General features: G+C 33.7%; 5 protein-coding genes across 5 annotated transcripts; 1 reads left to right on the forward strand and 4 right to left on the reverse strand.

Moving 5' to 3' along the window:
* Window positions 1–65: 65 nt before the first annotated feature.
* Chro.70078 (hypothetical protein) lies at window positions 66–1,010 on the reverse strand. The annotated part of the gene is made up of 1 exon (XM_661142.1): window positions 66–1,010. One exon carries the CDS (start codon window positions 1,008–1,010, stop codon window positions 66–68), a length of 945 nt encoding a protein of 314 aa, XP_666234.1.
* Window positions 1,011–1,464: 454 nt separating this feature from the next.
* Window positions 1,465–3,906, reverse strand: Chro.70079 (DEAH-box RNA helicase). The annotated part of the gene is made up of 1 exon (XM_661143.1): window positions 1,465–3,906. The coding sequence occupies one exon, from the start codon at window positions 3,904–3,906 to the stop codon at window positions 1,465–1,467; it is 2,442 nt and encodes an 813-aa protein (XP_666235.1).
* A 1,707-nt stretch (window positions 3,907–5,613) lies between these two features.
* On the reverse strand, window positions 5,614–6,954 carry Chro.70080 (hypothetical protein). The annotated part of the gene is made up of 1 exon (XM_661144.1): window positions 5,614–6,954. The coding sequence occupies one exon, from the start codon at window positions 6,952–6,954 to the stop codon at window positions 5,614–5,616; it is 1,341 nt and encodes a 446-aa protein (XP_666236.1).
* Window positions 6,955–7,806: 852 nt separating this feature from the next.
* On the reverse strand, window positions 7,807–8,655 carry Chro.70081 (cyclin A). Its single annotated transcript, XM_661145.1, has 1 exon — window positions 7,807–8,655. The coding sequence occupies one exon, from the start codon at window positions 8,653–8,655 to the stop codon at window positions 7,807–7,809; it is 849 nt and encodes a 282-aa protein (XP_666237.1).
* A 767-nt stretch (window positions 8,656–9,422) lies between these two features.
* On the forward strand, window positions 9,423–10,358 carry Chro.70082 (syntaxin). The annotated part of the gene is made up of 1 exon (XM_661146.1): window positions 9,423–10,358. The coding sequence occupies one exon, from the start codon at window positions 9,423–9,425 to the stop codon at window positions 10,356–10,358; it is 936 nt and encodes a 311-aa protein (XP_666238.1).
* Window positions 10,359–10,535: the final 177 nt, after the last annotated feature.

Consider the following 10,535-nt stretch of genomic DNA (forward strand, 5'->3'; position numbering starts at 1 on the left):
TTTTTTTTTGGCGGGCAACAGCCAATTGAATTACATGTGGTTGGCAAATAATATTGCATGCAATTTCAATTTTTGGCAATTTTTATTGCCCAATTATTACAGTCAAAATATGTTTCTATTATGGTAACATTCTCATCAGATTCACAACTTTTTCCACCTTTCGTGCTTTCTTTATATTTCTCAATACCTTTATTGCAAATTTCTACTATTTCTTGTTCTTCAAATAAGTGATAGTACCTCTGTAAAGCAATTAAGTATTTTTCTGGAGAAACTTTTACTATATTTCCAGGTGTTCCCGCCTCTTTGTGGTAATTTTTTTCTTCTCTAAATTGATCTAATGTGCATTCTTGTATTTTTTCACCTTTTTCATCTTTTGCATATTTTTTTTGGAAATGCCAAGGAACCATAGTATCTTTACTAGAAAAGTCTCTTGAGCCAACTGTTCCTTTCTTTTGTTCAAAAGCCCAAACGTAAATCAAAAGAGTTCCATTTCTTCTAAGGCACCTAATTAACTCACTAACAGCTTGAATTCTACGCTCAGGAGTAGAAAGATGATGTAAAACTGCAATACAGATAATACCATCAAAAGTTCCGGATCTTACATTAAGTCTCATACAATCATCAACAAATACTTGTAAATCGGGATTTCTTGCTATTGCTGATCCTAAAAGTGATTTGCATCGATCAGTTCCCATAAAACAAACTTTTGAATCCTTAATACAGTCCAAGAACCTCCCATTTCCACAACCTACATCCAGCAATAGTGAACCTGGTTCAAATGATGAAACAAAATCTTTCACTTTTGGCCAAGGAATACCTCTTGTATGAGAAAAATGCTCTGCCATTGTCTCATAAATTTCATGTACATATTTATTTTCTAATTCATCGCACTTATCCTCTAAAATATTTCCTTTTTCATCCAGCATCTCTGGTACTGAACAAGTTAATGGTCTACATTCTTTATCTGATGGCTTAATATTGCAAATAATCTTATTTTTACTTCTCCCCATATTATTTCCAATCCTCCAGTCTATTTCAAAACCTGTATTCAAAAAAAAGATTCTTCTTTACTCTATTTAATATTATGATACCATAAATAACTTCTTTTCAACTAATCTCTCTATTTCATATCACTTATTTCGCGATCTGACTAATAAAATTAATATTTTTCTCTTATTTTGCCACTTTTACCGCCTAATTATTTTTGACCTTTTCAAATATTTTTTTTAAAACATTATTTATTCAGAAAACCCGCCTAAATTAATATTAAAAAATTGTCATACCGGTATATAAATTGCATGTATACATGTAATGAGGAAAATTAATAAGAAAGATTATAAATATAAAAAGCAAAATAAATTAAATGAGTTATAACTATCGCCAATTTGATTATTCCATATTTAATTAAAAAAAGTATAATTAATTATATCCAAGAATTAATTTTTTTTGTTTTTTCATTTCTCTTCATTCTCCAAAACTAAATGAAAGTGCATGCTTGTTATTTTTGCTTCTAATCTTTCTTGATGATCTGTCAAAAACCTCTTGTTGTGAATTCTCAAAAGCCGATAAGCTTTGAACATCTACCTTCAAGTCATTTTCTCTGAAAACATTCATAAGATTCTCTGGCTCTTCTAAATCAGGTTTTTGATCATTTATTTGTGAGGGGTCATTTAAAGAAAGCAAATCCTCCTTGTTAGAGTCGTTAATGTTTAGCTTAAAAATGTGAGGTGCATAGAAATTAAGCCACTCAGGTTCTATAGCAGAGACTGCATTCATATATTCCTTTGAAGTTATAATTACTTCATGATAAATTAAATAGTCTGGGTTTACTCCTGAAAGAAAGAGTGAACTTGATGGGTGAATATAAGTTGGAACAGAGGTTGAAAGATTTACATACTGTCCAATTGCTCGTATTCTTGCAGAATTATGAAAATATCCACTGCAAAATGCTTTTCTAAGATTGTCCCAACATAAAGGATTTGGCTTCCAATCAATCCTAGGAATAGTCTCCATACTCATTATATTTGAATAAATTTCAACAATCTGATTAAATACTTCTTCAACACGTATTAATGCTTTCTGATGTAAAAAATGTCTTTCTGACCACCTTAAATTTGATCCATGTCTTTTCCATTGGATAAAAATATTTAAAAGAGTTAAATGGTCACTTTCTGGTATTGAAAACTTCTCTCTAGAAGCATCAGCCTCTTCAAGTCTATCTTTAGGCCTATAGAAAATACTTGGAACTGTGAGCATTGCAACAACTACAATTGCTTCAATTAAACAATCTAGTTTATTAGCTGTTAGTAAAACTTTTGATAATGGAGGATCTAAAGGAAATCTAGCCATTTGTCTCCCAAGATCTGTTAAAGATCCATTATCATCTAAAGCTCCCAAAGACCAGAGCTGATATAAAGATGTTGAAATTGAAGAAGATGAGGGAGGATCTATAAATGGAAATGAGAAAACATCTTCAGATCCTAATGATTTCAATAATAATACGACATTTGATAAATTCGTTCTTTGGATCTCGGGAACACTATTTGGAAGCATATCTGCTAAAAAAGTCTGTTCTGTATACATTCTATAGCATATTCCAGAAGATACTCTTCCAGCTCTACCACTTCTTTGTGATGCGTTGGCTTGACTAATTGGAGTAATTTGAAGAGAATCCATACCTATTTTTGGATTATATACTTTGACTTTGCAAAGTCCACAATCTATAACATATCTAATACCATCCAAAGTAAGTGAAGTTTCTGCAATATTTGTTGCTACAATTACTTTTCTATAAGGACTTGGTTTAAATATCTTTGCTTGTAAATCTGAAGGTAATTGTGAATATATAGGTAAAATCATAAGTGGATCAGCTCCATCGATCATTAGATTCTCTAATTTCTCTGATATAAGAATACATGTAGCTTCAATGTCTTCCTGACCTGTCATAAATATCAAAATATCCCCATCTTTTTTCTGCTTTTTATCTGAATTATCCTTATTTTCTAAAAGGCTTAATGGATTAGTACAGTGAATCTTCAAGCATTGTCTTACTGCAGCATCAATATAATCATCTGGAAAATATCTAAGGTATTCAATTTCTACTGGAAATGTTCGGCCAGGAATATTAAATATTGGAGCATTACCAAAAAATGAAGACAGTTTTTCAGAATCCATTGTAGCTGAAGTTACTATTAATCTAAAATCTCTTCTATTTGATAAAACACTTCTAAATATACCAAAAAGTACATCAGTATTAAGACTTCTTTCATGAGCCTCATCCATTATAATAGCACTATAACGTTCAAGTTCTGGATCACTTAAGCTTTCCCTCATCAAAACACCATCCGTCATATATTTAATAACAGTGGATTTACTTGTAAAATCTTCAAATCTGATAGTATAGCCAACTTCTTTTCCTAAACCCACATTCATCTCATCTGCAACTCTTTGTGCTACACTTACAGCAGCTACCCTTCTTGGTTGGGTACATCCGATAATTCCACGTTTACTATAACCAAATTCATGGAGATATTGAGTTAATTGAGTAGTTTTTCCACTTCCAGTTTCTCCAACAACTACAACCACCATATGTTCTCCAATAAGCTTTATAAGTGAATCCCTAACTTTATATACCGGAAGGCTTCGTCTAGTCATTAACATTCTTTGCCTTGAATCATTTTCAGGGTCCAGAAATTCATTTAAATTGTTACTGGTATTTTGACTATTTTCAGAAATATCTTTGCTTTTTCTAAATAAATCTCCAAAACTTTGTTTGGAATTTTCATATTCGCCTTCTTTGGGTCCATCTTGGGGATAAATAGAGTTCTCCTCTATAGAATGGGATTTATCTGAGGAAATGAGTGCTCCAATTTTAGAGTTTTGCAATTCCCAGAATCTTTGTCTCATTTTAACTTTGTTTTCTTTCAATCTTAAAGTCTTTAAAATAGAGCTTCCAGTTCTAGCCAACTTTGCGATATCACTAGTTTTATCCTTAATAGTATTAACTTCATCATTTTCTGTTTCTGGATCTCCTTTGAAAGATTCAAATTGAGATTTGATGGTATTTAATTCCCAAGATTTAAGAAATTTTGGGTAAGTCCTATCTACAATAATGTGGATCTTCTTATTATTCTTTTCATCAAACTCCAAATCACTCAAAAATAAGGTATCCTTTCTTTCAATAATTTCAGAGCCCAAGCCAATCCCTGATCCTCCAAGTCTACTTAGTTCCCACCTTTCATTGTCAATATTACCTTTGAATTTTTTTTTGGCTGATCCTTTTTCGTTTAAAAGGCTTTCCTAATCCTTGCATACTTTCTGTTTGATTCCTATGAGTGCCAAGAATTCCTTCTCCATATAATAGTAGTCCAGATTCAAACCCAAGGTGGTCATTTAGAGAAGCAGAACCTCCATCCTCATAAGAGTCGTACCAAATTCTGTCCTGTTGGAAATATTCTTGAGGTGGTTGACTCTGTTGCTCCTTTTCATGAAACTTTGATTCTACTCTATAATCTGTTAGAGAAGATCCTTCACGATTCCAAGTCTGCTCATTCACGCTATACCTACTTCTACCTCTCCATACTCTTCCTTGGCCTCTATCCCTTCCTCCTTCTTTTATTTGGCCTCTCCCATCAGGTGACATCCAGAAGAATAAAGCGGAAATAACTTTCTTAAGAAAAAAACTCCACTTAACTTTTTATTGAAAAAATTAAAAATGATTCAATTTTTAAGTTCTTTCACTTATTTAGCCATACATGACCCATACTCCAAAAGTTTAGGCGGGAAACCTTTATAGCTGCATGTAAATTGACAGCCTCTGAAGGAGTTACGTGGGAAAGGAGGAAAGATAATAAAGGTCCGAAAAAAAAGATAAATGTTAGAAATTGAAAAAAAGATACTGAACAAATAAAAAGAAGAAATGCAAAAATAGATTATTATAAAACCTAATATTAAATAGGTCCTCCCAATAGAGGAGAGTTGGTTGCTGTGGAACATGTTGTATATAAGTGTTGGTCATCACTAACTCTATTACTGACAAGATGTAAGTGGCTTCCAACAAAATGTCCATTGTTTTGGTGTTTTTGGAAGAGCTTCAAGGACACAGGGTCTCTCTTATAATCGCCAGAATCATACTGAATCTCACTGTGCTCACCTTCTGCGAGTACTCTCTTACCAGAGAATCCATCAGAATTCTCCAAAAATTGAATCCTCGTGCCGCTCCTGCCGCTGCTATTACTGCCCGTACCGATCCCATAATTCGCAAAATTGCCACTGCTTCCACTGCTTCCACTGTTACCACCTCCTCCACCCACAAATCTTCCCTTTCCTACACTATGAACAAGCGTATTATCATCTACGTAACACCTGGATCCACCCAAAGAGTAAAACAACGAGGAGCATTGGAAAGCCCCTGGTGAACCACTCACTGAACCCAGACTTGAATGCGGGGAAACCGGAATAGAACTTGGTGATGATAGCGAAAACGGGGTCATTATATTCGGCTGGCTCATCCTCGAATGCATAGCAATCAAGTTGGAAACCCATAGTCCACTCAGTAACTTTTCCGGAATTACGTGGTGCTTATGTATCAGAATTACTCCTGAACATGTATCATCAAGAGGCACCCCTAAGGGAATGCCCGCCTTTGCTCCTGCATGTTTGCGCGCCGGCGCCGCTGTTCTCCAGTGCCTGGATGCTTTCCATTGACATGGAGATTACTCTGCGAACAAGAGGATCAAGATAAGGCATAAAGGGTCTGATTCCTGTATCATAATCAAGTAGGCACAAACTGTTATAAAGGATGTTCTGATGCGAAGGAAATTGGAGGATCGGGTCGTAACTTATTAGAATATTTATAAGAACACAGGCTGCAATCCTGCTACCTGGGACCAATAAGTTGAGTCCCGAGTATAAGGCAAGTTCGTGAGCAAACATAATCTTCTCAAATAAGTAGGCGTAGTTTATCTTTTCACGGATTCCAAGGACTGCTTGCCCTACCGTTGTGCTTAGTCCAATCTTATTGGCCCAACAGGCTCCCTTCTTACAACAGAGAACTTCATCAGGATTCCCAGTTATCATGTTCACATTACTGCAACTTCCATCAATCTTTCCATTACTATTATTGCTGGTTATATTCTGAGGAAAATTCTCTTTGTTCTGGGATCCAAAAGGCCAAGAAGAGTCAGGAAGAACCTCTGATAAAGAGTTGTGGAGGGAATCCATCAGGTGTTTAAGTCTTGATAAGTAATGCAGGGTCATATGAGCTGGAGTCTTATTTAGTAGAGAGGGCCCTCCATATCTGGATGTTTGAACCAATAGTTGAATCTGCATCTCAACAATATCCCTACTTGACCGAATAATTCCGCTGCTCTGAACAAATCTATGTAAAGGAGGTAATCCAGGACAATGCTTTCGATCATGACACTCGCCCAAGCACTCACCTAAGGAGGCAGCTGTAACCACTGCTGCTGCAAACGTTGCTGCGAGAGAGCTTCTATCAAGCTTTCTTCTGGAAACTGGATCTCTCTCTAGGCAAAACATATATTGGTCTATTAAGCTAGTGGCAATATGAAAAGTACTCTTTTCCCAGGCAAGTCTGTGTGCTACATCACTGATCCAGCTCATAACGAGTTGTCTCTGATCAAGCTGTAGAAAGCATCCTGAAGTTGTATAGATACTATGGTGTACTTGAGCAAGCCTTTCCCTTCTATATAAGTCTTCCCAATCCATGAGGCTCATTGTTAATGACTCTTTTGGAAGTATATCTTGAAATCTACCAGAAATCATCCATCTTCTACATGTTGAAAATGACTTTGAGCCTCCCACATTGTTGTTATTATTCATAGAGCTAGAATTCTGAGCATTTATTTGAGCCTTTTCTCCTGTTATACCAATATTCTGGTTAACACCTCCAATATACTCATTCTGACTAAATGCAACCTTATTATCCATCATCTTTATATTATTTGGAATCCAGCTCTATAGATACCAGCTCTATAGTGGTAATTCAAATATCGACCAAGGCACTCTTTAATTTCATAAAAAATCTGACTTATATAACACCCCTAGTTCCAAATCCCTACCTCTTCCTTTTATTTTCTTCTTCTAATAGATACTATAGTAGAGGAAAAGCTTTATTTTTATTCATTGGTTTTTCTCGTCTTACAAAATTTTACTGGGCCGATTTTCTATCTTTTATATCTTCTCTGGAGGGGCCCATTATTTTACCTTTACTCATTTCTCCCAGCTTAATTAATTTTTTTTTGGCGTCACATTGAAACACGTACGGATATACATGATATTTCCAACTCATTTTTTTCCTGATTTACCTCACTCCAATTTTATTTTCATTTCCTTTCTGTGTCTCCTAGACAGTAATTTATTTCCTATGTCTTTTACTATATATCCCAAATGATCCGCTCATCTCTCCCCTATTCTCCACACACTGTGCAGCTTTGAGACGGCACTTTTGGCGCCAAAGTCTGAAATAGATACTGTTTATACTAAAATATAATATTTGGAGAATATATTAATAATTTGGTTAAAATTTAATAAATCTGCAGATTTTCCTATTAACATAAACTTGTCGTGACGATAATAGTTTTGTATCTTGGGATATTTGTCCGAATTGTAAAGTAACTTTAGATTATAATATTTCTGTTTTGTATAATAATGTTTGTAAATGTATATATAAGCATAATAAATAAATAAAAATATATATATATATATATATTTATTTATTTATTTATTTATTTACTTATTTATTTATCTATGTATATATGCAATATATAAGTTATAAAAAGTAGTCTATTTTCTGGACGAGACCAGATTCTCCAGAATCTTTCTAACCACCTGTACTTGTTTATTACTGTATCCCGAGTATTTAAGTACTTCGTCTATGTGTACTTGTTTCTTTTCTGGCTGCTTTTCGTATTCTATTGTAATAGCTAAGACAATGGATGACGTGGCAATAAGTGATTGTTTGTACTTAATAACAGCTTGAGTATTGAGAGAGTTGTGAATAATTATAGTAGAAAGCTTAGAAACTCTGAATTTCTTTGATTTAGGTAAAGTGGAGTTTTGGATGATTTGCATTAGAAATGAATTAGCAGATGGTAGTTCGACTTGAAACCCTGTAAGTTCCCATGCAAGTCTTTCTAAAATGTGTACTTGTTTCCTAATAATCTTTTCTCCAGATTTCATCTTAAATCCACTATCATATACTATTTGAACAATTCTAGAGTAGCTTGGAGGGTCCAGCTCTTCATAATTGGACGAGATAAATATACATGAAACCATGAGTAGATTGTTTTTATATGCATGACTTTTGTTTGCAAAGCTTTTATCTGTATTTAGGAGTACTTGATCCCAAAAGTTTCTCATCAAAAACATTAGATAAATACTCACAAACTTAACTTGGTACATCAATCCTAGTTCATTGAGAATTTTAAACATAGTAATTTGTATTTCTTGGGTTTCAGGTTCTACCTTGAGTAATCCCCACTTGGTCCACATATTCTCTTCCACGAGCTTCATTGCACTATAATAGGTCTCATCTCTCTCACTTAAAAGTTTATGTTTACTTTCTGTAGTTGAAGATTCATTTTCTTTTTGATTTCTTATGACTTGAACTTTCTTAAGCCTTGTATTCTTCATTCTTTAGTCTTTTCTATCCACTTTTTTTTCCTTTAAAGCTTCAATTTAGACTTTTTGTGGGTAAGCTGTGAGAACCAGCTTTTATTAAGATTTAAAATACAAACTTTTAAATTTAAAACTGATTAGTAGTCACTCTCATTTCTCTTATCAAGTCCCTAACCTCTCCGTCTTTTTTTTCTTTTTTGCCTCTAACCAAATGCTTTCATTATAGCTTAACCCTCTTATTAAGAACTTTCAGCAATTAATCTTGCCCAAACCCCTTTGAATATAAACTTAAAGTGTTAAAAAAAAAAAGAATTAAAATAGTGACTATAATTTTATTTCTAAATAATTTTAAATTTTAATCCAATAATTTCCCCTTCTTTTATTGCAACTCCTATTTCAAGTCCTCTCCTCATAAATTTGACCAACGTCAATGCAATTTTTGTCCTTGCATGCATACATGTAATGATGTGCCATGGCGCCAATTTGTGGCGCCGACTTTTGTATATAATGAATAAATAATAATAGTATTAAAAAAACCTCTTTCAGATTTAGCAGATTAAGAGTATAAATAAGGAAAGATACGCTTCTAATAGAAATAGCTTTGGTGTTGATATTAGATCTACCTTTTGAACTGAGAATCAAGGAAGTAAAGGCAAAGGAATCTAATATAAAGTTCATAGAAGCTTTCATTGATTAGTCAGATATATAAATAAAGTCAGAATACAGTAATATACCAGTGAATAATATTTAGAAAGACTTTCATAACTATTACATAAAAAAATATGGTTTTTGAGATTCAAATTCACGATGGTGAAGGAGAAAATGAAGAAGAAGAAGAAGAAGAACTGAGCTATTTTGTTTCAGATACACAAAGAGATTGGGCGGAGTCTCATGAAAGAAGAATTGCTAAGCTATTTCAACAGCTAGAAGAAAAACAAGCTCAGTTAGAAGAAAAAATCTCTGAGAGTCAAGGAATCTCAAAAGTAAGTCACGATCTTTGTAAAAAAGTTAATCAAATTTTCAAGAAAATTGAGCAACTTAACCAAAATATTAACGATGTTTTAAGAAGCTGGAGAATAGAACTTGCAGGAAATCCTCTTGAATACAGAGAACAAAAGAATATTCTTGAAAATTACTTAGCTCGACAAAAAGTTGCTCTGGATACAATAGGATATCTAAGTCGCAAGGTTGAAGATTTAAAAAACAGACAAACTACAATAGAATCTAATTCATATTCTAACCATTTTGACAGATTCACAGGATATGAAACTGACAATCGTAATAACAACTATGGATACAAACTCCCTCATGAAGATTCTTCATACGAAGTTCAAATTGAAGATGATAACTTTAGACAACAACAGTCCCGCTACAAACCTCCAACACTATACACTCACCAAACTTTCGACATGGTAGACAGACAAATTGCTCAAGAAACTGCTATTGGATTAGGCCATATACAATCTCAAATGTATGAAGCAAACCAAATATTCAAAAATCTAGCATCCATGGTTAATGAACAAGGAGAAACTATACAAAACCTCGAAACTACCATTGACAATACAGTATATACTGCCAAACAAGCCGTTGGAGAACTTAGAAAAGCCTACAACTCTAGTAGCTACAAATTCTCTCTCATAGCTAACTATGGTCTTCCTGGCTTTCTTCTCCTTATTCTTGCCCTTATTCTCACCTTATATTTTTTGCATGTAATTTAATTAAAAAATTTAAAGGCGGGAAAAACACGTCATCTTAAATATGCATTTTATACCGTCTAAGACTCGAAATATTCCAATCAACTAGTGAAGCATTTAATTTTTTTTTCTATTCTATATTTTCTTCAATTTCATGTTCAGGACCCCCTTTTTGTTCAATGTAAAACTTAAGTTTTTTCT

This window comes from Cryptosporidium hominis (genome assembly GCF_000006425.1).
Source record: "Cryptosporidium hominis TU502 chromosome 7 CHRO017014, whole genome shotgun sequence".
NCBI classification, from domain to species: Eukaryota; Apicomplexa; class Conoidasida; order Eucoccidiorida; family Cryptosporidiidae; genus Cryptosporidium; species Cryptosporidium hominis.